This window comes from Cibotium barometz, chromosome 32 (genome assembly GCF_041138505.1).
Source record: "Cibotium barometz isolate CiBa-2024 chromosome 32, ASM4113850v1, whole genome shotgun sequence".
In the NCBI taxonomy this organism is placed as follows: Eukaryota; Viridiplantae; Streptophyta; class Polypodiopsida; order Cyatheales; family Cibotiaceae; genus Cibotium; species Cibotium barometz.
In genome coordinates, this window is record NC_141077.1 from 20,323,184 (window position 1) to 20,350,497 (window position 27,314).

The 27,314-nt window shown below is 43.8% G+C and overlaps 1 protein-coding gene across 2 annotated transcripts in view; it reads right to left on the reverse strand.

Moving 5' to 3' along the window:
* Positions 1-16,819: 16,819 nt before the first annotated feature.
* LOC147619926 (thylakoid lumenal protein TL20.3, chloroplastic-like) overlaps positions 16,820-27,314 on the reverse strand; it is a 41,427-nt gene continuing 30,932 nt past the window's right edge. Inside the window, exons 1-7 of one of the 2 annotated variants that reach the window (XM_086825785.1) lie at positions 24,200-25,167; positions 19,280-19,455; positions 17,923-17,952; positions 17,695-17,801; positions 17,550-17,584; positions 17,331-17,459; positions 16,820-17,182 (exon numbers count right to left, since the gene is read on the reverse strand). In XM_086825785.1, the coding sequence (XP_086681911.1) occupies positions 16,988-17,182; positions 17,331-17,459; positions 17,550-17,584; positions 17,695-17,801; positions 17,923-17,952; positions 19,280-19,455; positions 24,200-24,340 (813 nt within the window). In that variant the 5' untranslated portion in view covers positions 24,341-25,167 and the 3' untranslated portion in view covers positions 16,820-16,987. Of the gene's footprint in view, positions 17,183-17,330; positions 17,460-17,549; positions 17,585-17,694; positions 17,802-17,922; positions 17,953-19,279; positions 19,456-24,199; positions 25,168-27,314 lie in introns of those variants that run through there. The other variant, XM_086825784.1, reaches the window with a different exon arrangement.

The following is a 27,314-nucleotide window of genomic DNA, read 5'->3' on the forward strand; positions in this document are numbered from 1 at the left end:
TCTTCTTCCTAACCCTCAATAGGCTAGACATATTCCTCCTACGAGAATAACTCAAACCCAAAAGTTGTGGAAATTTGACATATACCTTCATATTCTTCAAGTCATCACATAGGTTATATGGCTCCTCACCTTTCCCTAAGGAGAAATCTTGCATAGTAATGTGCCTTCTTCTAGCCTTATTCTACTTTCTCCTCTTTGTATGAACCCCTTCTTTAGTCTTTGTCCTCAACTTCTTTGGCCTTGCCTTCCTTAGAACAATGCCCCTTCTTATTGGCTAGAACCTCCACTTCCTCCATTTTGGCCTTACCTTTGTCAAGTTTGGGCTTCTTGATCTCTTCCCTAGCTGAAGAGGTTTCCACAAGTTCCATCAAGGTAGCTTTAGAAGAACCAGCTTGATCTAGATTTTGTGGATAGATGGACGAGGAGTAATATCTTGGATATTCATGTTGCATGTGTTCCAATCGATGACAATAATAACATTCAACAATAGATCTCCTCTCTAAAGGAGGATGATAAATAAGCCGAGGCTCCAGCCTTACTTGACCTTGAAGTTATACCAAATGCAATTTGAGATCTACAAACTCCTTGGTGACTCTATCAAGAGCAGCTTTAATTGGGAGAGACTTCATGAGATTGCACAAGAATTGTATCAGGTTGAGTGTGGTCTACTCACTTCTGGTAAAGTCTTTGAAGTAACACTCGTTAAAGCCTTTAATAAAATCTTCTTCTGCCAAATCTATAGCACTCTCATTCCTTGATTTCACCTTGATCTAGAGATTAGAATCCAAAGAAAACCTTGCCAATTTTAAGTCCCCTAGACCTTGTGCTCCATCCTCACCTCCCTAAGTCCTCAACCAAGTCTTTATATAATTATCCCGCAAAAGCTACCATTATCTCCTTTGGATCCTTCATATAACCCTCCACCCTTTGAAGCTGAGCCCCCATAGACTCTTGCCTCTCATATTTATAAAAAATTTCTCTCTTGAGTAGAGCCCAATCTTCTTTCATCCCTTGGGAAAGAGCTTCAAACTAAGTTATAGCAGGACCATCAAGATAAAGAGGCAAGATCTTAGCCCATTCTTTCCTATCTTGAGCATAGGATCTTTCAAATTGCTTTAAATAATCACATTCATTCTCTGTTTCAAATCCTAAGAACACCGGACAAGCATAGTGTTTGTATTAAACAATGCTTAAAGTAATAGAGAAGGTTAATGTGTACCCTATATGTCCACCAAAAATGGATGTGTGGTTCAATTTGTATTCCTTATGAAGAACATAGCATCCATTTAAAAGGGAACATTAAACCTTCCAGATTGTCTTATCCAAGCATTGTGTTTAAGAGATATGGCACCAATATAAGATGTCCTATGAAATAAATTCTTTATAAATGAAATAACACCAAACTCATTGATTTATTTAAAAGAACTGTTCAAAACTACACAATCTTTAAGTTCTCATGATGCGATACATATGAATCCTTTTCAATATAGGTAGACATTGCTTCGTTGGTGATTTTAACGGATTTTAAGTGAGCATTGGATTCATTCAAGGATCTGTTCTTTCCATTGTAAGCTTCAACCTTCTTTGCATCTGTGACTACTCTAAGCATTGGATGGATGGCAATCTTAGAACAGGAAATGCAAATGCCAAGAACAATTACTTCACAACAAGAGCTATTTAATGTTAAAATTTGTGCAAACATGCCTATTAAAAACAAACCTTTCTCTATTCCCACTATCCCTTGTTTCTAGCTTTAAAACACTGAAAATTGATAGCAAAATTTATGATCGAAAACTTCTCTTTTAAAGTAGAAAATCTAAGATCACACAAATGGACATGTTTCAACCAAAATGATTTCCAAAATGCGACCAAATTACAAAAAGGGATGAGAGAAAGCTTATGGAGTTTCAAGGCATGGGTATCCCTTGTCCCCAAGATCGATGTATCAAAACATAGGTAGGATAGGTCACGCTAGGCCACGTTACTCCACCTTCAAGGGACTCACATATAGATACATGAAATAGTAAATGGGTCGGAAACCTTGAAGGCATCATGGATAGAAATCTCATTTACAGACACCCCCTCTTCAAGCCGCTCTTCAAGCCCTACATTGGGATCGTGTCATGCTCATGAGGGGGAATGTTATAAAACTGGAGATCCAAGGGCATTGCCACTTCCATCATTTTATCCCCTTGGATCCAAGTGCAATTCGTCATGGGGTGATTCTTCCATTTAACATAGAAATTGGGTCTAAACTTGCAGTTTAGCCGAGTTTTGAGAATGGCCTTTGGATCATATGGCAATACATTTTGTACATTGCTTCCAATTCTATGAAGGGTTCACCAATAACAGTTCCAATTCTAGGAAGGTACACTCACAGTTTGATCCGGTTGGAATCTTTTTATAGCAAGATCACATGAAGTGCATTGTCAATGTTTACATGTATGTCACTCCATTGAAGAAGAGGAGCACTTTGTGGCAGCCTCAATATCTTTTATAGAACTTGGGTGTGAGATTCACAAGTAAGATCACATGAAGTGCATTGTCAATGTTTACATGAATGTCAATCCATTGAAGAAGAGGAGCACTTTGTAGCAGCCTTAATATCTTTTATAGAACTTGGGTGTGAGATTCACAAGTAAGGAAATGTTCTGAGCACTAATAAGCATGCGATCACCTTGATGAAACTCTTCATGTCTTCTCTTCTTATTTGTTGACTCCACACATCTCACTTTGCTCTTTTCTAAACTATACTTTATAATCTTTATTTTCTTATGCCAAGTGTGTAATAGATATAGAGCGAGTGGCATGATTACCATTTTGCACGTGGCTAACTCAAATGATGTGAAGCCCATTGCATTGTGACCTCAATTGTTATGATGAAACCCAAACAATTCCAAGTAGTTTGCCCAATTATTTTGATATGCTGACATAACCGTAATGGAATCTTCAGTTCCTTGATTGATTCTTTATGTTTAATAATCTATATGTGGGTGATTTGCTAAGGAAAATTGTAGTTGCATATCAAATAACTTAAACAATTATCTCCACATATTGCCCATGAATCAGCCATCTATATATGACAATTTCCCTTGGCAAACCGTGATATTTAAACACATGATTGAATTATAGTTTTGCTATCTCCTAGTATTTTGTGAGAGGTTGGGCAGTTGGAATGATATATGCTTGCTTTGTGAAAAAAAATCAACCACTACACCCATGTTACTATGGTGGATCTATTATGAAAAATTCCATACTCACTTATGAAAAATTCCATACTCACAACAATGTCCCATGATCGACTTAACTCTTTGGGACTTCACTAGCTAGTATGTAGGGCAAGCTCTCACATCTTCTATCACATTTTAGTCAAAAGAAGGTTTTTCTCAAATTTCCAAGGGACCTTTTTTGCCATCCATGGCCAGCCAACTTATAATCATGTGTTTCTCATAGCAATATATTTTTAAGTTCATGGTCATTGTGGGTACATACACCTTGTGCATACAACAAACCATCTTTGTATTCAAACAATCGTTCTATTATCTTTTCCATTTGAAAATTGATGATCATCCTTGCATGGTTGCATCCAGTAGTTTTGTTGGCTTCCTTTATAGTATCCAACACCTGTTATTTTCCAAGCTTACTACATAATCTTGTTGATCGCATCGGGCTTCAAATTATGTTTCCTTGGCTTGTGCACAATCTCTATATCAAATTTGGCTATGCTATCTTACTATCTCACATGAGGGATCTTGTTCATCACATCGTGCATCAAATTATGTTTCTCTAGCTTGTGCACAATCTCTATATCAAATTTGGTTATGAAATCTTGGTATCTCCCTTACTTGGGAGTTAACCTAAGCTATGTCTAAAAGTACTTGAGAGATAAGGTTGCAATGTAAACTTTGGTATGCTTGTCATGCACGTAATGTCTCCATTTCCTTAAACAATGTACTACTGCCATCATCTCTTTCTCATGTGTCATCCACTAATGTTGTTCCACATTTGAATGATTTCTTGACTCATAGGCTATCAGGTGTCCTTCTTGCATGATCACTCCACCCAAAAGCTCTATTTGATGCATTTGTGTGTATCTCAAATGGCTTGTCAAACAAACTTTGGCAACTTTAGGGTTGAGACACAATGTTATTGGGTGACCGCTGCCCAATAACCTACTTAGTTTTCTCTGGTTATGCATGCAGCATACACCAGTATAGCACCGAACAAATACACAAAAAAGAGCAGAAGACAAAGCATAAATTGAATCATAAGAGACGAATAAAACTGCAAGAGACAAATCGGCACTTATGTATTACCAAATGAAAAAGAAAAGAGACTGATATACAAAGTAGACATTTGATTGATCAAACTGACCAACAACAACCATTGTTCTAATTTTCATTACTAGTTTATACTGCTCAAGGGGTAGTTACAAAAAGAGAAGTTCTCGCGCTGCTCTGAGCAACAACTGTGTTATATCCATGATGGCTAAGGCGAGTACGTTAAACTGCCCGACTGGCCACCACGACTATTGTGTTCTGACTCGTCCAGCTATCCAGCCCCAACAGTTAGCACACTCGGTGGGTCGGATTCCCAATGCGATGACTTGAACCCACAGTCTTTCCTTGAGGTTGTCGGTAGTGTAAATCACCTGGAGATTGGGTCCACTGGGGATACTCCTTCGCATCCTCCTCAACACTGCGCTTGCGATCAAGCAATTCTGACTCGGACACGCTTGGGCACGTTCATGATCCCTCGGCTCCGAAGGCTCTAATCCTCTACTCCTTGGTATCCTCCTCATCAGCACTGCGCTTGCGATTGAGCAATTCTGACTAGGACACGCTTAGGCACATTCATGTTCCCTCACCTTTGGAGGCTCTAGTCCTCCACTCCACCCATCTCATCATCGCCATGGCGGCAACATCGTTGGTAGCAACACCACTAGCACCAGGTCAGATTGGATTGTTCAAAGTGGGTGGAGGGGCCATAGTCGGGGCAAGGGGTGGGAGGGTTTGCACTATCGGGCATGCTGCTCATCAGCAGAAAGGCATCCATCTGACGCCATGCCCGAGGTTCAAGGAGATTGGTAGCAACGACAACACTTGCGAGGATTTGGACATAGGCACACCCTTGGCAAATAATCTAAGTGAGGTTGCCAACTTATATGTTGCCTCTTATTGTAGGTTAGAGATCTCCGCTCTAGCAGCTACCAGGTTGGCTCGGAGTGTTACAATTTTGGCCTCTTCAAGGGTTGCGATGGCCTCCTGAATATCTTCATGTGTGTTTTAGCGCTTCCCTCACTAAGCCGGAGGCTACTTGTTGGCCAATTTTGTCTTCAGCTCATCAATATAAGCTTGCATGTCATCTTTATCCTTCAGGGCCTGTTTGTCCTTGTCTTTGTATGCCATTTTCATGTGGCGACCATTTGATCATGTAACTCATCGTAGTTATTTTGGAGGGCCGCCGCATGGTCTTTTGCCATGGCCGAGTTTGCTATTGAGATGCTACTCCAGAGTCGGACACCATGGCCAATTGTTGCAGGTTCTACATGTCGACCTGCTCCTCTTGGATTTGGAGAGGCCTCTTTCCCAGGGCGGTCAACTTTGCGTTTTGATCTTTATACCTGGTGAGCTCCTGCTCAGCTGCTCTATCTTTAGCAGGAGATTATCTTGTGGGGCTGAAGGAGTTGATCCCTTTGGAGTAGATTGGGTCGGAGCTATCCTTAATACAATGCTTTGGGTGTGTATCGGTGTTTTGCTTGGGGCTCCCGAATGGGCATCCTCGTCATCGTTCGAGTCGGCCTCGTCCCTCGGGAGGATGGCAAGAGGCTTGCACTGGCATGGGAGGATTAGACGGGGTTAGTCCATGAGGCTATCCCATTGAGCGGCCAAATCTTGCAGGGTGTCGGATAGCTTGGCCAGTGTCTCCGTATCTATCTGGATGGTGCTAGAGGATGGGTCGTTGAGGGCTTTGATTTGAGCCTCGAGGAAGCTCGTTCGAGTTTGATCTTTCTGTGTTCTATCTTTGATGGAGTCCATGAAGTTCGTAAAGATGGTGGCTGCTTTTAACCCCTCCTCCTTTGTGTCTGCTACCTCCTCTTGGGCATTCGCCAACCTATTGTTGGAGGTTTGTGTTCTTCGGCTGGAGCCTTGTGATCGTTTCTTCTAGTAGGCGAAGCACTCGGGATTCTGCTTGCCTCGTTCCAAATGGATCCTCCCCATCAAAGTAGCGCACCAGGTACTCCGCATAATGTTTGGCTGTTGGGAGTTGGTGGCTTGGACCTGCTGGGCTAGAGACGACGACCACTGATTAAGTCAAAGCTATTTGACCTAGTTGATGTGTTTCGGCCTTCTTCGTGTGGCCGAAAGCTTTGTTAGCACCTGCTGCTTCTTTTCCTTAGTGGAGAGGGAGGCCAATACAAGCTTTCGCTTGAACTATGAGGTCATATGGCCGTGGAGCCGGTTCTCCCCTTGTCGAAGGTTTGGCTCCGGTTCTCCCCTTGTCGAAGGTTTGGCTGACCATCTGCTCTGGGCTAGCTACCTGTGCAGGGTTTGGTGTTGTTTGCTAGACTTGTTGTGCTTAGGCAGGTTGCACCTTTGCTTCATTAGGTGGATTCGCTTGCGGCCTGTCTCACCAAACGAGAAGAGAATCGTCATAGCAATTGGCTCACCTTGGTGTGGGTGTTGCTTTTTGCCAGGTGGTCAATTTCTTTCTGCAACTTCGTGAAGCATAGGGATTCCCAGTTGACATCCTCGCCCTTTTATGCCTTCTGTATCCACCCCACGGTTGTTGCAGAGATATGTGCTTGGTCTTATTTTGTAACCACAACTTCTCCAGAAACATCTTGTAGTAAGCAGGTTATCTTCGTGGCGCTGTGGTGGTGGTTTGCCAGCCTATGTTCTCCATTGACCCTTTCCTCGAAATACCGGACCATTAACTCATGCCCTACCGGGGCAGCCCTACCGAGGCAATATCTGTGAGGCCTTCTAAGGGTAGCTTGAGCCTTTCTGCTACTAAGGCTTCTGTGAGCTACATCTTCACCTCCTGTAGTGTGATGTTGTTGCTCCCTCGTAGCAACCTTATGAGCTTTTTGGTGGCTGGGTGTGCATCGGGATTGTATGCCACAACATGTTCATGAAGTCTACTAGTTTGGGGTTCTCCAGCATGCATGCACACCTTCAGCATCTGTTGCTATGTTGGTGAAGGGGTCAAACGTTACCATGGTGCCTACGCCTGTGATGTGTTGGTCGAGAGTGTAGAGTGTTGTGCTAGGAGAATAGAATTCAGCAATCATGGTTGCAGGAGCAGCTATGATGGGTTTGAAGCTTAGGGCAGATTGAAAAAGAGCTAGGATAGGGTGTGAGGCATTTTTTTGCATGCAAGAAAGTAGAAGACAGTGAGAAAGTAACAGCATTCAATAATAATCTAAAAATAGTTTTCATGCGCTATGATGTGCATGATTGCCACGTCGCCCTCAAGGTGGCATGATTAAGAAGTATTAAAAAAATATTTTTTTCAAACAAATGTGCCATGATGATCTCTTGAAGTGCGCCCTCATTAATTTGCTTGACCTCCAGGTAGTGGGGATAGTCGGCGCCGCCTCATTAATGAAAGAATTTGGTGGCATTAGCCCGTTGTACGGTCGAAGACAGTAACCGTTCATTGGCTTCTACAATTGCTCCCCCGTGAGTGTTCCAAGTAGGAAGGCAAGGATTTGGTGGCATCAGCGCGTTGTACGTTCAAAGGTGGTAACCGTCACCGGCTTCTAGAACTGCTCCCCTGTGAGTGTTATGAGTAGGAAGGTTCCATCATAGATCTTTTCTACTATCCAAAATGCTCCACGCCACCTAAGCTTCAATTTCCCCGGATGTAGACCCATCCATGATTGGATCAGGAGGACCGGGTCTTCCTCTTTAAAGAGCTGACTTCTTTCTCCTCTACTGGATCACTGTGGTGGTAATGAAGAAACTAGTAAATCTGTCCTCATTCAACTGCATGAGCTAATCCAGGTGTTGCTGTAGGGATTCCTCCAAACTCATTTTTTTTTCTATGACAATTCGGATTGGGCCACTAGGAACTCCATTGGCACCACTAGTTTGAATGGAGTCATCCCTGTAGAGACCTTATAGGCAGTTCGGAATGCCCATAATGCCGAATACAGATTCTCATCCCAATCTGTGTGATTTTCATTCACCAGCTTCTTGAGGATCCATTTTGCAAGATTTTGTTTGTGGACTGTACTTGGCCAAGATTGGCAATAGATGGATGGTGGACTTCTTATGGATGATCAAGTGTTGGGTGACGTCATCCATAAATTTTTTCTCGACGTTATCATTTGGAAATTCAAGCTCCGAACAATCAACCACTTCCTCTTATTCGAAGAAAGGTTATCCTCCATCAAACCTGTGGCCACAAATTGCAACATTTCATCGTACCAAGTCGAAGGGATAGGCATGACTGCCTCTGTTAGCAATGCCGATTGGAGCTTCACTAGTCTCCAGTCGAGACACGTAGTTTGCCATTGCATGGCTAGTTCCCGGGGTGTGCACAATACTAAACTCGAACTCCTATAGGATCAGCATCCATTAAGCCATTTTTCCTATGAAACTCTGCTTACCTACTAGATAGAGTAATGCAGAGTGATCCACATGAAATGTAAATTTGTTGCCCTAGCTGGTAGTGGTGGAACTTGCTGACCGAGTAAATCATCTCGAGTAGACTGGGTGGAACCACTTTTTGTTAGTTTCCTGCATCAAGACACTCCCAATTGCCACATCCGATGTATCCACAAACACATGGAATGGCAATTCCCAATTGGGTGCTTGCACAAGGGGGCCCTTTAGTCAGCATCAGCTTGAGGTGTTTGAATGCGATGTCGCATTCCTCCGACCACTCCAGGTTGGCGTGCTTCAGGTGTTGGGTAAGTGGCATGTTTACATGTGCCAGTCTGGTTAAGTGGGCACTGCTACATGTGCTAGGTACTGCAGCATCCGGCTATGCCATCGGACTTGCCCCAAAAATCTTCTCAGCTCCTCACATTTGTCGGAATCGGAGCTTTTCGAATCACCTCTACCTTGGCCGGTCTACTGCAATGCCTTCCTGAGAGACACACTGTGGCCAAGGAGCATACCACTCTGGAGTGTAAATGCACATTTTGTTGAGTTCAGGCTCAATGTGGAACCTCTGCATTTTGACAAGCATAACACCAGATGTGTCAAGTCTTGACATGACTTCTCGAAGACACTGAAGTCATCGATGAACACCCACAGGAAACTTGCCCTTCAAAAATTTCATGAAACCACCGCTCAAACGTGGGTGGGCCTTCTTTATTTAGCCCTAAAAGTCATCATGTTGGATGCAAGCACCCCATTCGATGTGACAAATGTTGTCTTCTCCTGATCCTCTTGTGCCATCTGGACTTAATTGTAGCCATTGAATCCATTTGGGAATGATAACATTTCGTGGCGCTACTGCATCCAACAAGGAATCTGTGAATGATAGAGGGAAGGGTTCTATTATAGTTGTGACATCCACACTGACCTTGAGATTTTGATTTTTCTTGGAGACAAATCACGATTGGAGATAGCCAAAGTGCTCGATCGATCGGATATATGAATTCGATATGTAGTAGCTTATCTAGATCCTCCTCCACTCTTTTTTAGTTTGGATTCATCTGATATCTTTGTTGATGGCACACCAGAGCACATTTAAGTCGCATTCCTCAGCCACATGACTGTGATTCCGACATCTGGTGTACCAAGTGCTCGATCAGACTTTTTGAGGGGACTTTGAAGACTCGGAAGTATACTTTTTCGATTTGCTTTTGCATTTGCTCTTGTTGTTGTCTTTGACAGATGTCACCAGCTCTCTTCACGCTAATGACTGCTGAGTCCACCAACAGCAGCTGCTCCAGAGTTAGAGTTATGGGATCCACACCAACAAATTGCCCTTTTTAGTTGCTTACTCAATCCCATTATGAAGTAGGAATTGAGGATCTCGCCTACTGTGGTCGATTGGCCACATCCAGAGCTTCCAAAACTTTGTCGCATAGTCTTCCACCATCAACTTTTTCTGGTTTATCCGGCATAGCTTATCCAGCACATGCACGGAGGTCTTATCCTCCCAAAATCTCTAGAAAAATGCATCTTTAATTGCATCATAGGTCGAAAAGTGAGCATACTCATATTGAACCCAGAGAGCCACACTTTTTTGTAAGGTTGGTACAAAAGTTGCATTCTTGAGATTCTGAACAATTGGCCCTGGAACATTCACATGGGAAGCACTGTCAAAGAGAAGAATGTGTGCATCCGCATCAACTTTTTCTAGTTTATCTGGCATAGCTTATCCAGCACATGCACGGAGGTCTTATCCTCCCAAAATCTCTAGAAAAATGCATCTCTGATTGCATCATAGGTCGAAAAGTGAGCATACTCATATTGAGTAACCCAGAGAGCCACACTTTTTTGTAAGGTTGGTACAAAAGTTGCATTCTTCAAATTCTGAACAATTGGCCGTGGAACATTCACATGCCAAGCACTGTCAAAGAGAAGAATGTGTGCATCCGCATCTTTTGAGGATTTCCAAGATAATTTTGGATACTTCACTATGTGACTGCTAGTCATGTAAGCATTATCTAGTGATGAAATCGAGGAGGGGGTGGCAGGGGCGGGGGGTGTGGGGTGTGGTGGGGTGGGGTGTTGTGGTGAGTTTTGTGGTGGCGGTTGTTTCCGACATCCGGAGAGGATGGACGAGTTACAGACTCTTCCTCTTCCTCAGAATCCTCCTCTAAGTGAAGTTCTACTGCTGGACAGACTAAGAGGGCTCTTGACAGTTCCAAGCCCGCCTCCTGGGCTATTGATGCATCCTTATAATCATCATCATGTGATGATTCTGAGCTGGATTCAGCAAACAAAAGTGGTCGAGCGTGCAGATGCGCTAAATAGCGCTACTTGCGTGCTGACATGGGCTTTCTTGGCCATGCGAAGAATGACAGACTAAAGTCAAAGAAAATCACATAGACAGCAAAACATGCAAAAAAGCAAGACACATTGTGGTCGCCAAAGTGTTATCAGGTGACTGCTGCCCAATAACCTAGTGAGTTTTCTTTGGTTATGTGCGCATCATACACCAGTGTAGTGCCAAACAAATACACAGAAAAGAGTAGAAGACAATGCATAAATTGACTCACAAGAGATGAATAAAATTACAAGAGATGAATCGGCACTTATGTATTACCAAATGAAAAAGAAAAGAGACTAATATACAAAATAGATAATTGATTGATCAAACTGGCCAACAACAACCATTGTTTTGATTTTCATTACCAATTTATACTGCTCTAAGTGCAGTTACAAAAAGAGAAGTTTTCGTGCTTTGAGCAACGGCTTTGTTACATTCATCATGACTAAGGCGAGTTTGTTACAAGTGCCCGACTGGCCACGACTGTGGTGTTCCGACTTGTCCAACTGTCCGGCCCAAATACACAACACATTACCACTTTCATTTTTTCAAAAGTTGATTATTCTCATTGCAACCATTTGATCCTTTCCTTAGTGATATATGTGAGAGTAGCATCTATTTTGCTAAAATATTGAACGACTTTTTTATAAAACTAAGTGAAATCTACGAACTCCTTGACTTCACACACATTCTTTGGAACATCCCAGTTCACCACATCTTCTATCTTTTGTGGGTCTAGCATGATCTCCTCTTTGCTTACACGGAATCCCAAAATTTTGACTTTGAACATTGCCAAAAAAGAAGGCTTTGCAAATAACTTACTTTTTTCTCAACGATCTCGTGACCTTCCTCAAGTACTCATTCTGTTTCTTTAATGTCTTTCTATAAATGAGCAAGTCATCAATGTATGTCATCCAAGTACTCTTGAAAAATACCACTCATCATTGTACAAAATGTTGGATGCAGGACATTTGGTCAATCTAAATGGCAACACCAGCTATTCATAACTCCCATATCTTGTGCAAAATGTTTTCTCAATACCTTCTTCAAGAATATGGAATCAATGGTAGCTAGACCTAAGATCAATCCTTGCGAAATACTTGGATTTTGCATCCAATAACTCTTCCATCACAACAAATGGATATCTTGTTGAGGGCCCAATAGTCCACACATAGTCTTTTGTAGACCCGTCCTTCTTGGTGACAATTAGAATTGGAGCCCTATATCGCGAATGAGTTGACCTGATCATCCCATTCCTTGCCAACTCTCCCAACTGATTTTTAAGTTCTTTAAGCTTAATGGCATCCATCCTATACGGAGCCTTTGTTGGAGGACTCTGTTGTGAAATCAATTCAATCTTGTGGTTCATTGAGCACTTCATGGGCATCATACCCTTGAACTCATCTAAAACTTCCTAAATCGAAATCTTTGGATCTCCAATACTGCATCCTGTTTCCACCTCATTGACCTTCATCGCCTTTCTCAAGCAAGGAGCGGATACACTGCATGGTTACTTTGATCTAGACAACTCTAGTTCCTCTTTTTAGGTTATTTGGATCCTTCCCAAAATTTACATATCCTCCACCACTCAACCTAGAGCCCATTAAACTACAAGTTGAATTAGCACCCTTTGATTCAATTGCTTGAGTTTCACTTGGATTTTGACTTCGAGTTCTTAGACCTTTCCATCCCATGCGTATTGCTTGTCCTTCCTTGCCACTGTTGAGTTTCTGCATCTAAAAATCGTTCAACCATAATCAAGGTCATCTCATATGTTTCACCCTCTTGCTTCTCAATATCTATTCAACTCCCTTGCATCTCAATAATCTAAAGCATAAGTTGCTCACATCAATTTATGTGTTTATGTATTCTCTCAATTTTCCATCTGCTTGCCATAAATCCATCCATTCTTCCTACACACCAAACACTTCGTTTTGCAAGGTATGAATTTCTTGCTTAAACTTTGCTATGAAATAAACTCAATATATGATTATGGATCACTTACATAGAAAAATGAATAAAGATCTTGACATGCTAATATACGATAATATAGTATATAGTATATACCCTTCAAAAAACAGAGGCATAATGCATTAATTAAACTCAAAAAAATAAAGAGGTAATGCATATTTTGTGTGTGTGACACTTTCCATTCCTAATCATCATGAATTATTTGGGCTAATGTTACTCGCACTCTTTTTGCACGTTGGGACACGATCAAGGGTTCTTTGAGAATTATACAAAAAATACATAACACTACATAAATCTCTCTCTCTCTCTCTCTCTCTCTCTCTCTCTCACACACACACAAGTCTATATGAAACGGCCTAAGTTTGTTGTTAAAGGAATCTAGGCCAAGGACATGATTTGAATTGTACCTTATCTGCACATAATGTAGCTATTTATATTCTCCCATCTAGGGGCTTAATACCCATTCTCACATCCAAGATTGAGAGGCTGATGAAAACAATTAAGTATGGGCTTTTTAGGATCAAGCATTTGATTTTACATGAGATCATACTTGCAAGCTTTAGACCATCGCCCTCACAGGTTTGCAGAGTCTCAAAATTCACCTATCTACAATAATAGAAAAATTCACACGCAAAGCCATGCATAAGCTCTTGATCTACAATAGGATGCCTGTCGGCCCACCTCACATAGCCTAATTTGTTTCCCTCACCGGAATGGGTCTAGCACAGTGGATTAGTTGATGGGGTCAACTACTCTTATGCGACATATCTAGGAAGTCACCATCCCACTACCACATACCTATCCTACATACCAAGACATCTTCCCTCACACCCTATGTAAGGGATCCATGCAAAGGAATCAAGGATTCTCATGACATAATCCTTCAACAAGCACAAGATTAATCGAGACTAAGGTTATGCAAGCTAGCTCACCATGCAACCATAGATCTCATACAACACAAAATCTCCCCCAAGCATACAGGCTAAGACTCTATCCATATAGACCACAACAGTCAGCCCTGGTGTCACATACCACCATAAGGGGCCATCGGCGGACCGTCTTCCTCAAGGAGAGACAACTGGGAATGGATTGCATCCATGGTCTAGGCAAAGACCATCTTGTCATAAGACAATACAACAATGACAATCCACTCATTACATCACCCACTTATATAGCTTTTTCCAATAAAAGCTATACTTATGGGATTGTTAACTTATACGCATCATTATTAGCTTATAAGCCTTTTTGTTAACTTATAACCCTTAGCCCTTAGAATTAGCTTGCTTTTCCTAATCCCTAGGCCTCCTAGCCCCCATATTAGGTCGACTAACCATATGGCTTGCATCAGGTACATACACTTTGCTCCGCTACCAAACCCTCAATGTGCTCACAGCCTCCGAACGGGTGGTATGATGATGTGGTGCATTGTCATGCAGCTTCACCTCCTTTGGGAATAGGATACTAGACAAATCTTTCCGCGAAAAAAGTGTGGAGTTTTTTGTTGCCTCGCTCGCCGCCGCCAAAATAAGCGTGCATTCTTGGCAAAGCGTGAGTGCAGAGACCTCATATGCAAGGCACATCTTGGAGAAGGAGAAGACACCCACGCCCATCACAAGCCTCTCATGTAGGAGACTGAGACACGCCACCTATTCGGCATCCCAAATTATCCCCCACTTAATATATCCCAAATTAGCCCCCACATGATGTATCCCACCCCTCATGCTGCCTTCATCATCACTTTCCTATTCACCACAACCAATATCACCAAATCTCTATTGAAGTTGCACAATGGTAGAGCCTGAGGGCTTAGGGTTGCAAGGTTCAAGCTATGGTGGATTGAAGACATCCATGTAGAGAGAGAGAGAGAGAGAGAGAGAGAGAGAGAGAAGCTCAAGAGAGACAGACAATGCTCAAGAGTGTTGCACGACTCAATGATGATTAGATTCATGTGAATCCATCACCAAGTACAATGCTTTTGTAGGCTTAGAGCCTTATCTTTTGACCCATTCACACACTAATACAGTGACACATGGCACATGTGATATAACTGCTTACTACATACACACATAATCTCTAGCCTTGAGAGTTTGTTCACACGCATAGGCACACTTATACACACTAAGAGGTGGTTCACACACACTTGCAAAGGGCCGATTTACACACACAGCTCCGAATCCCAACGAAACCCCCCTTGAAGAAAATTCGGAGAAGAGCTCAAGAAAGCCTTCAGCAACAGCATCAATGATGGCCTCCGGACTCCACACTAGTGCCAAAACCTGGACCTCAGGTCAACGAGGCGTGATAAAGGAGCTCCACCAGAGCTGCAAAATTCAAGAGCTCCCTTGTAGAAAAAAAAACCCTCATCCTCGTAACTTGCTGCAATAGTTTGTAGCAAGAGGTGAGGGAATGTCATGGGAATGGAGCCTTTTATATACTCAAGGCCCTTACACACACAATTTATTACATCTCATTTTTGGGGGACGAACTCACACACAAACTGATTAGAAAGCCCAATCATAGTCTTTCTCAGCAATAGAAAAACCATGTACTGCACTGCGGTGGTTGCCATTTCTTGTTCACTTTCTTCTTGTTCTTCTATCAGGTTATCTTCTGCTACAAGATGGGCATGATGCTTTTCAGTGGCAGCGAGCCAAAGCTAGGGCAGCATGGCAGGTTCACAGCAGGTTGCAGCAGCAAGTTAGCGAGGTGCGGGCAAATAGGTGGCGGACACAGGAGCCAAACAGGCGGCGGTTGGCGAACACGGTCCTGGACCACGCCGTCAGGGATTCGGACACTCTGCTGATGCTTTGGTCTCCACGCATCCTCCAGGAGAGGTACAACTAGCGAATGATCTGACAACGTGGTGCCTACGAGAATACCACCAAACCACCTCTGCTGCAAGCCCATTGATTGAATTGCACGTGTCACCACCCTCATGATTGGCCATACGTTGGCCAAGATTTATCGGGCAGTATTTAAGGTAGAGATTGGCACTTTGGCAGACAGACAGACAAAGAGCAGCAAAAAAAGCAGGCCTGCAGGCCTCAGGGGGGGTGAGCATTTCCTCAGAGTCACTAGGGATGGATTCACTGAGAGGCCCAGTTATCTCCAGAGACACATCCCACGCCATGAGGATTGCCGCTTAGGGTGTCATCATGTTGCCTTTGAATTGAGACAGTAAGAGCACAGGGCATCCCACAGGACACACAGATATGTTGGCCTGTCATGAGTGATGCAATACAAAAGTCAGAGTTGTCTTGGATTATACCTACTAGAGCTGAGGCACCACAGAGACACACTACTGCAGCAATGCAAGAGGCGGGATACTGCACAAACATCTATCACCAACTTCTTTGGCCCTCACCACAGAGCCCTGTCCAACACTCAGCCATACGAGATCTGCCCAAAATATGGACCATGACAGAGCCAGGCGACCCCATCAAACAAGCATCTTTTTGGTCTCATAGACACTTAGGGTCTTTTGTAGACGTAAATAACATCTTTCTTTCTTTCTAGGCACTTCTGGTCTTCTTCCTTCAGGCATGAGCTCCTCCACACTGCCGGGCTGCCCATAGCAGCAAGTTGCTGATGCTCATTTTCTATTGAAAAGTTAAGGAAACACTCTTATCATCAGGCAATAGTAGACAATCACAGCTTTACTCATAATTAGGTAACATATGAGACAGATGTTGACATCATTACAGAATAACACTGGAAACTATAATGTGCATGCCTAGCCAAAGGTTATTGATGCTTTTAAGCTCCATTGTAGAGCCCCACTGCCATTTAAAAGAAACATCTGTCCAGCCCATCTACACAAACCTTTTTCCCTCCATATGTGCATACAATTCATCCAAACTTGAGCACTAATATACACATTCTAAAATACACTCAAATGCCTCTTCTCTTTTTGATAATGGCATACATACAAAGCTAGCTAGTCAAGACTCCCTGCATGCGTCGACCAGCAACTCTTACAACAACTCACAAATTTGGTGGAAAATATAGATAGAACCATATAAGGCTACTCCATTTGGAAGACTTTACTCACTCATTTTTATGGAGAAGCCTTACACAATCCAGTAGCCTCGTCACAAAAGCCATCCCTATCAAGGAGTTTCACAGGTGGGGCACTCAAGAGAGGAGAAGATGGAGAGCCGTAGGCATTCCGACGTGCATTCGAGCATCCCAAACTTTTCCGCGTGCTCATGCCGGTCGCAGTGTTTGTTCCATCAGCATATTTGCAAAGGGCCTGATACCATGTCAAACCTTAACAGTTCAGCAAGCCCAGCCGTACTCCATTCAGTAGTGACGAGACAATATGTATGCCTCAGGGCCAAGCCTACTTGATAAAAACATGCCACTCCGAAAAAGGGTATTGGGTTTTGGGTAAAGCTGACCTGCTTCTGAAGCAAGTCCAGAACAGCATCACTAAAATCAGCCCCCTCAATAACAGCACTTCCCAAATCACTGCGGGTGAGAACTGCTCTCACAAGAATGGCATTCTTTAAATTCGCCTCATTCAACACCTGCCAGTTTATTGATTACGTTTCACATGTTTTCCAGCCAACCAAGAATGAAAAGCACAAGATCTAACTTTGTTTTAAATCAACTCTTACCATCCGATCCATTAAAGTGTCACTCAAGTCAGCATCTGAAAAGGATAAAGCAGGATTAATTCCAACTATGAAACCGTCTATAGCTCAGTTGGATAAGAAATTGGGCTATTACTGTCACCAATGCATACACATGTCACAAACTCACTCTCAAAATTAGTCTTGTATGCAACAGCCTTTTCCATGTATGCCCCATTGAAGGTGCTACCACTGAAGTCAGCTTCCCTCATGTCAGCTGAGGTGAAGTTAGCCCGCCTACAAACAGAGACACAATTTGAAATGTGCCTGTTAGTAAGATAGAAAATCTATAAATCAGAAAAAAAAAATCTATTAAAAGCGAACTATAAAGGTCCTCGATAAAGTGAGGAAAAAATACCTGAAATTCTCATTTGTGTGGACAGTTTTCCTGCAGTAAGACAATGTGTACCCTTGGCATTAGTATAGACCAAAGAGAAAGCTCACATTAGAAGCACAAAATGCGAACTAAGCAAATATATTATTAGAGAAAGAAAAAATCAAATGCTGTGTATCAACTCGAGCTAGAAACAAAGCACCACAATCCCTAGCCATCAAATACCTCAAGTTCCAAGCTTGTATCATCAAGAAAGGCTTTGTTCAAGACTGCAATAATGCCCTAATAAAGAACCCAACTAGGACCAGTACCTCTCTCCCAACATTACATTCTATACCTCTGTGGTTTTATTTTCTTTCTCGCATGTGAAGTTTTTTCATGATTGACAATTGATAAACTATGTCCTTTAAGCCATGGGATCTATGCATTCATGTTATGAGAAAAATCAACATAGCTAATTATGTATGTCCCTCCTACAGCTTTAGGAAGCCTAACATAACACCTGGCTAATGCCAAGGAGTAGAGTTGTGTGACTCCCTCTATCCAGCACAACAAGAATCCCATTGTTACATGATGTCTCATACTAAAAGGCCAATGGACCCTGCCTTCTTAAAGTCGAAAACTGCCTATGCAAGGTGTGGTGGCCTTCTTATGGTGAAAACATTGTCAGTGAGGTAACCTCCTCAAAAGCAAAGACACCGTCAAAGATTCTCAAGCCTGAAGAACCTCTATATGAAGTCCAATTGTGCAGTGGCCTCCTTAGAGGTGAAGACATTGTCAAAGATTCTCAAGCCTGAAGAACCTCCATATGGCTATGCTTTTTCAGATAGATCAACTTGAACAAGTTGAAGAGAAGCATTGCCTTGAAACTAGCCTCTTGTGGAGCAGGTTTCCAGTCTTGCTTGCCCGTCATACAAGCTTCACATACATCTGATATTTGTAAAAGTGGTGGTAGATGCTCTAAATTACCTCTCTACATTTCTTGGGAGAGTTTTACTACTCAACTGCCCATAGCACTCATACCATAAATTGCCCGTCTCTACATTGGCTTGAGGATTAAACGTTGAGATCTCATACAAGTACTTTCGTTGACCTTTGATTGGGCAGATCACCTGTACAACCTAAGACTGATTATCATGAAAACCCTCAAATCAATGTTGCACACCTGAAAACTATTTGTGCCACTAACCATCAAGATGGTAGCTCCACAAGACACCAAAGCCTCTCTTCACGTCCTTTCACATGTTTTACAATAGTACAGCAGCCATATGACCAAGATGGTAATTCAAGTAACATAAAACACCAATAAGGACTACTACAAGAGTCAGATTTCAAAAATTGTAGCTCAAAGACATTGTTGAGTCTATATAGAGCAGCATACCTCAGATCAGCAGAGCCAAACTGTGCAGCAGACCCTATTCCAAATTCACCTCGCATGTCAGCTTCAAATTTGTTAAGATCAGCCTCTGCCTTGTACGTGGAGCCTAGAACTGCCACTGCCAAGGCTGCAGCTATACACCTTCCAAGGACTTTTGGCTCTGCAGCTGCCAGCAATCCCTGTCACAAAGCTTAGATCACATTGCATGGAGATGCTTGTAGCAGGTTTATGAATGCTCCATACTGCAAAACTCTAACAACAACTTCTACTTGATGCACAACACTCTTGAAACTACCATTCTGATCTTGATTTTACAAACGAAAAATCTAAATATATGAGACCTAAAAATAAAGGGTTGTTGGTTTGGGGGGGGGGGGGGGGGGGGGGGGGGGATGTTGTTGGTTTGAGATCAAAGAATAATATACAAAACTTCTCCAAGCTAGACATATTACAGGAGATAAAAGTAAACCATATAATCAGTTGCATATTTGAGCATAAACAAAGAATGCAGTTTTGCCAATGCAACAGTGCTACATCTAAGACATTAAATATTGAGCTTTGGGGAATTGTAGTACATAAATTTGCCTCATCCAAGGCTACATGAGTGGTTGTCGGCCTCAAGCAAGTTCCAAATTGACCCAAAAGTAAAGGCTTCCTTCTCAATCATACAATAATTGGGAGGGAGGTGCCAGGAGTTGGTTCTACAGGACGAGGCTCTTGCCACGTGACGATCTCCCATAGCCCCCTTGCTATTAGTAGACTTTTCATCATAAAGCTCCATAGTGAGTAGTTGGGACCGTCAAGCCGATCTTCAATTGTCATGAGCCCACCAAACCTGGAGACATCAGTGGTATTTTCTCTTTGCGACAGCCTCCCAGTACGGGATTTCCCAAAGTTGGAGAGGGTACTGGGAACAACAGGAAAGCCCCCCTTGATGTGAGCTCTTGGGAAAGTAAGAGGAGGAGAGACAAGGCATCAGGATATGATGGGATTGAAGGTGTGATTTGGTAGAATTTATGCATCTCAGTGTATTTGGGGTTGTCCCATTTATTGGGTATTTTAGTCATTTTTCTCCTATTTTAGGAGTCGTGGAGCTGTCGGCCAGCTTCCACACTACACTATAAAAGGAGTCTCCCCATTGTGCACTTTCCCATCCATTCCTTGCACAAGTTCAACATTCTCTTGCTGGCTATTGCCATTGTAAAGCTTCAAGTATAAAAGGTGATCTTGTCCACAAGCTCTCTCTACTCTCTCTCTAGTTTTGTTTATGCTTCCACCTGTGCATTCTCCAACATGGTATCATTCACTTAGGTTCAAGCTGCTCCATCCTTCTGCAAACTGCTCCCTCTCTTCTATTCTACTGTGTGTTTTGCTTCCATAGCTTCTCCGGCTACAGATCAACATATCCAGTTGCTGCGTTTTACTGCCTTGCAGCGTTTTTTGGTCCAGTCAGCCCTACAGGATGCGTTTTGCTCTTCAGAAGCAAGCGTTGGATTTATTGGCTGTGTTTTCTGTTTTCAGCATCAGTTGTGGTGAGCTTCTTGCGTGTGGAGTTGTTAGACAAGTGGCTGTATATCTTCTTCCTCCTCCACGAGTCCCTAACCTTCCGATAGGAGGTTCCCGGTGGTTTCTCCGATTGTTTTGATGCTGTCCAGCCTCTGTCTCTCTCAGGCTTGAGAGGGGGCTGATTGGTTCTAGAGCCTCGCTTCGTTGGAAAGCACTTGAGAGGAGTCTTTGAGAGCTGAGATTTGTGTTTCTTGTTGCTGTGGATATGGCTCCCCCTTGTACGAACAAGGATGCAAGGTGGTAAGGTACGTAGTGTACGGTACGCTATCAGTACGTACGGAACGTACTTCTGTACGGAACAAATTTTAAGGTACGTAAACAGTACGTACCATTTGTAAACAGTCCTAGAAACCTGAATATTTTGTAGACATAGCAACCAAAATACTTAAAATAAAGAGACTGAACCTCATTACTTAAAGTTTAAATCAATTATCAGTTACCAAGCCCATTACACAATACCTCATGTTAACAGTCATAGTGATATAAGTAAGAACCATGAAAGTCACAGATGATAAAAGAGAGTACAAATATCATGTCTACAGCTGCCAGCACATGTCCTGGTCCACAAGTGCAAAAAGCAAAACAATGAAACACTACAGTTGTCTAGACTCTAGAGTCTAGACTCTAGAGTCTAGACGCAAGAGTCTCAAATCTCATCATCAGATGAAGATGATGAGTCTTCTGAAGAGAGCATGCCTCCATCATTGATACCATTGCCCTCTTCATCCAACTCTGGCTCAGCAGCAACAAGCTCCAGTGCATCCTCGTCATGTGCCTCGGGGGGGGGAGGGGGGGGGGGGGGGGGGGGGGGGGGGGAAACGTACGGATCCGTACAGTACGGTACTGTACCGTGCCGTATGGCTGTACCGTACTGTACGGATCCGTACGTACGTACGGAAACAACCTTGCAAGGATGACAAGTTGAAAGGACCCAACTATGCTCATTGGAAGCTTCAAATACGGATCTAGATAATCCACAAGGGTTTGTGGGATATTGTTCAAGGCACTAAGAGGAAGCCCGAGTGTCCTCAGAACTCTAGGACGTGGACTCGGGATCAAGAGGATGAATTCGTTGCGGAATTACAAGACTAGGACGGGATTCGAAGGCGCATTCGGTGCTTGTGCGGACCATCAAAGAGGAGGTCTCACCGGCCGTGCAAACTCTCACCAATGCTCATCAGGTATGGTCTATATTGGAGGATCTCTTTGCTCGAGATTTGTCAATGAGGGCAGTTACCTTGCAAGGGCGGCTCTATGGTCTGTTATTTCCCTGCAGTCGTTTCTCATGAAGGCCAAGGTTATCGATGACCAGTTACTGGCTATGGGGGCTGCTTTGTCCTCTGCTCAGTTGGCTGCACTTATCCTCACCAAGCTTCCCCCGGTCTATGATGTGATCTCTCAATCTTTACAGTGCCAGGTCACATCCACTCAGTTGGATTTTGATGATCTTAGCTCCCTTCTATTGGAGGAAGAGTCCATCCTTGTCTCACGGGATAAGTTGAAGGTGTCAATCAACAGTTCTGACCAGGCACTTTCCTCAGTTCAGAAGAAAGGCCAGAGTCACTGCTTCTCTTGCAAGAAAAGAGGACATCTATCCAAGGATTATTTGTCCAAGAAGGACAAGACCAAGGGCAAGGCTTCATCTCAAAGAAAGAGCAAAGACACGACACACGACAGTGATACAGATTCTAGTACCACTTCTAGGGCTCCCAAGGCACTTCTGGCTCAAGAGGACCCAGATGGTGTACTTCTCTAGTACACATGCAGTTTCCCCCCATGTGCTTCCACCCAAAGGAGGCTTGTGGTGGGTGGGAGAGGGGACTGATTACAGTTCCACTTTCTAGTGCATGGGGACCGTGATTCGCAATTCCAAGCATTAGACATCTGGCAAGACATGGTTATCTTTGACATTTTCAGGGCTAAATCCAGAAGGGGCAGCCAAGAAAAAGAGTATTAGAACTAGGACATGGAGCACAGAGTGCTGTTTGGCAGTGTAGGGATTGGAGCAAAGGCACGAGAAGGACTGTCGGCTGCGTTGGTTGCTGTCGGGAGCAGGGAACTGTGTGGGCTGCAAGAAGACCAGGCGGCGCAGCCAATGATGGTGAATAAACAAAGTGCTGGTCGGCCAGCACTTTGTTTATTCAAGGGCCTATAAATAGGCATGTATGTTCATTGTGAGAGTCATTCATTCCTTTAGGGAATGGGTCCAAGTTAGGACTAGATTTTGGTGTCTATCACCTTTTGTATGAAGGCAACCTAGGGCTGCAGATTTAGGTACCTTTTTGTACCATCAGAATATACTGAATTTCCAACATATCTCTCTCTCTATACTCTCTCTTCATGTCTGCGTTTTGCATCAGATTGTTTCTAGTGGTGTTTAGGGTTGAAAGAAGAATCCCAGAGCTTCCGCGTGTTACATTGGTATCAGAGCATCAAGCTCAACAAAGCAGGTTGGAATCCCGTCATCAAGTTTAGCAAAGGGGGATGTCATGTGCATGATAAATGCCATGGACATTTTCAAGGCTAAATCCAGAAGGGGCAGCCAAGAAAAAGAGTATTAGAACTAGGACATGGAGCACAGAGTGCTGTTTGGCAGTGTAGGGATTGGAGCAAACGCATGAGAAGGACTGTCGGCTGCGTTGGAGGCTGTTGGGAGCAGAGGAGTGCTGTCGGCTGCATGAGGACCAGACGGCAATGATTATGGACTTAAAGAGGGCTGCTGGTCGGCCAGCAGCCCAATATTCCCAAGTGACTATAAATAGCATGGATGCTCATCATTGTTAGCATTCAACTCCCTTAGGAGTTGGGTCCTTAGGGTCCAAGTAGGGACCAGATTTTGGTGATGTTTCACTTTTTATATGAGACAGCCTAGGGCTGTAGAAGAGTACCCTTTTTGTACTATATGATATATACTGAATTTCCAGCATATCTCTCTCTCTACTCTCTCTTCATGTCTGCGTTTTGCATCAGCATGTTTCCAGGAGTGTTTAGGGCTGAAAGAATACTCCCAGAGCTTCCGCGTGTTACATTTGGGACGTGATGTGTTTTCCGTCCACTGTTGGGGATTATGGGCGCGGTGTGTCTAGCTTTGTTTATGCTTCCACCTGTGCATTCTCCAACACGATCGCCAAAGTATACCAAAAACAAGGTGCATATTTGAATGAATTAATACAAGACTCCGAGAGTGTTGCACAGGAATAGGAGTGCCTAGATGATATGAACAATTACAAGAGTGCCTATGGATGCTTCCACTTCACAAATCTTCCCCTTATGAACAAGAATCCCCAAATATGCAACATAGAAGCTTTGAATATGTCAAAAAAGGTGTAAGCAAAAGAAAGCCTACAATACATGTACCTCTTTGAACAAGATGCAAGATGGTGGGGTGCGAGTTGATCCACTTCCTTCTCTCTTTCCCTCAAAAGCACAAGACACAGCAAGAAGTCCCTTGTGATATCTTGACAGGGCTCGAGCAGAGGCTGTCCAAGAGCCGGACATGGGCAGAAGTACGGCAGTGAGACAATCTCATAGCCGTTGGGTGGACAGAAGGCGGAGGCAGGCTGACCACCGGCGGTGGCGGTTGGCTGGGCACTAGTGCCGCCCCTTTGGCCGGCGGTTAGCTGCACAGTAGCATTGCCCATCTGGTTGATGGCGGCGGGCTTTGAACGGTCGCACATGGCTCTGGACTGGCAGCGCTGTTGTGGTGCACGGCAATGCTTTGCTCTAATGGAGGCAAAGGCTTGTTCTGTGCATGGAGCTCCAATGGTTGCAGCTAGGCAGGGGCAGCAAACAACTCTGACACCAATTGTTGGTGAGGTGTGCCTAGGGTAAGTGTGCAGCCCCTTTGGCCAACGGTGGCGAGTAGCTGCACAGAAGCACCGCTCCTTTGGTTAGTGGCGGCGGGCTCTGAACGGTGGCGCACGGCTCTGGACTGGTGGCGCTGCGGTGGCGCACGACATGGCTCTGGATTGGCAAATGAACACAAAGGCTTGTTCTGTGCGTGGAGCTCTAGTGGTTGTAGCTAGGCAGAGGCTATGACGCCAATTGTTGGTGAGGTGTGCCTAGGGTAAGTGTGCAAGTACACACACAGTGGGGAGAAGAGAGAGAGAGAGAGAGAAAGAGAGAGATTTGGCCGCTTCTTGGTTCCGATCGTCCGCACAGTTCCATTGCGTGCATAGTTCATAGAGGGTTTTTTCCCAGTGGCATCGTCACTACTCAGGAAAATGTATTAGTTGTCTGGACTGTCTACTATTTCTATCCCCCCCTCCCCCCTTTTTCTAAGTTTGTTTGTGTTCCAGCCCAGCTGTTGGCCATGAGGCCTGTGTACATTACCTTTGCATAATATTACATTCTTACCTTTATAGAAAAAAGGAAAAAAGGAAAAAAGGAAAAAAGGAAAAAAAAGAGAGAGATGATGACCAACAAGAATATTAGCACAAGGGCAAAGGGATTGAGGGAATACAAGAGTAGTGGAAAGCATAAATTTATTATAGCGATAGGTCCTTTTTAAAGGAGAGACTCCCTTTACAGAGGTGAAGCATATGCTGCCACCACATATGCCATATGCCAAATATGATGCCAAGTGTCCCCAATAGGTGTCACTTTGCCACACATCACCACTTTACATAATATCCTTCTAAGAGGCTATTCCCACATAAAAGACGTATACACACTAGTGGTTGTTCACACACATTGGAACCGCTTTTTTTAAAGCCTAAATACAGTGCTAGTTTACACAACCACCGAGCACTTGTAAACTCCCACATTAATCAATATTAATATTTGACACGGGTGCAGAGCTGTGGCGGCTCACACTACTAGAAGACACGCTCCACTCGAAAAATTGTTGTTTTGTCATCAAAACTCCTCAAAGCAGACATAAAATTTATGCAAGGGGTAAGGTGGTGTAGCCTCCCACAAGATCAAGTACGCTACTGTACAAGCACTAGGCGTGGCCATGGCATAGTGGGACTGTCATGTGCATCAGCAATGCCATGGACCTTCTCAAGACTAAATCCAGAAGGGGCAAGCAGATAAAGACCATGAACCAGTAGAAGATGGACATGGAGCAGAACTTGGAGCCGCATGGATCAGAGGGGCTGTCGGCTGCAAGAAAAAGGATGCTGGTTGCCAGAGTAGCTGTCGGCTGATGTCAGCAAAGTGGGCAGCAGCAGGCGCATCAAGGAATATGGAAGAGATCCAGTCGGCTGCATTAAATGGAATTTAATGAATTATGAACTGGCCGACCAGCAGTCGGCCAGTTTCCCATGTACTCCAAGGGGCTATAAATAGCCCCCTTGCTCAATGTCTTACTCATTCAAACCCACTAGGGGTTGGGATCACTAGAGGTCCCATAGGGGACAGATTTTAGGGTTAACCACCTTTTTCAAGGAGGCAGCCAAGGGCTGCAAAGATATGTACCTTTTTGTACCATAGTATATACTAAAATTCCAGCACTTCTCACTCTCTCTCTCTACTCTCTCTCTACCTGCGTTTTTGCATCAGATGGTGCGTTTTTGCATCAGAAGGTTTCCAAGAGTGTTTAGGGTTGAAAGAAGACTCCCAGAGCTTCCGCGTGTTACATTGGTATCAGAGCATCAGGCTCAGCAAAGCTAAACACTTATTCAGTCCCAGATGATGGTGTACAGGTTCAAGGTACAGGAAAGTACACGGATTCGAAGCCCAAGGCGGGAACACAGATCGGGAAGAACTCCCAGGATGTTTGTTGGTGGTGTTCCACAGTGCCAGATGGGGATGGCAGTTCCGAGAGCCAGATAGGTTCTCAAGTTACGGTCCCAAGGGAGGTTGATCCTCCAAGGGTGATGTGAGAGTGCCAGACTCAGTTCCAGACCAAGACCGTGTTCAAAGTCAGGGCAGGAATGGATTGTGGACTAGAGGAAGACCAGATGCATAGATCTTCATCAGAGACAGAGTGGTTTGGAGAACAGACCGGATTTTCAGAGAAAAAGGTTTGCCAGGGATGGATGATGACAGAGGGACTTCGGAACAGGATTGGGATGATGACAGTCATCCAAGAACAGGTTGGATTCCCGTCATCAAGTTTAGCAGAGGGGGATGTCATGTGCATCAGCAATGCCATGGACCTTCTCAAGACTAAATCCAGAAGGGGCAAGCAGATAAAGACCATGAACCAGTAGAAGATGGACATGGAGCAGAACTTGGAGCCAAGCATGGATCAGAGGGGCTGTCGGCTGCAAGAAAAAGGATGCTGGTTGCCAGAGTAGCTGTCGGCTGATGTCAGCAAAGTGGGCAGCAGCAGGCGCATCAAGGAATATGGAAGAGATCCAGTCGGCTGCATTAAATGGAATTTAATGAATTATGAACTGGCCGACCAGCAGTCGGCCAGTTCCCATGTACTCCAAGGGGCTATAAATAGCCCCCTTGCTCAATGTCTTACTCATTCAAACCCACTAGGGGTTGGGATCACTAGAGGTCCCATAGGGGACAGATT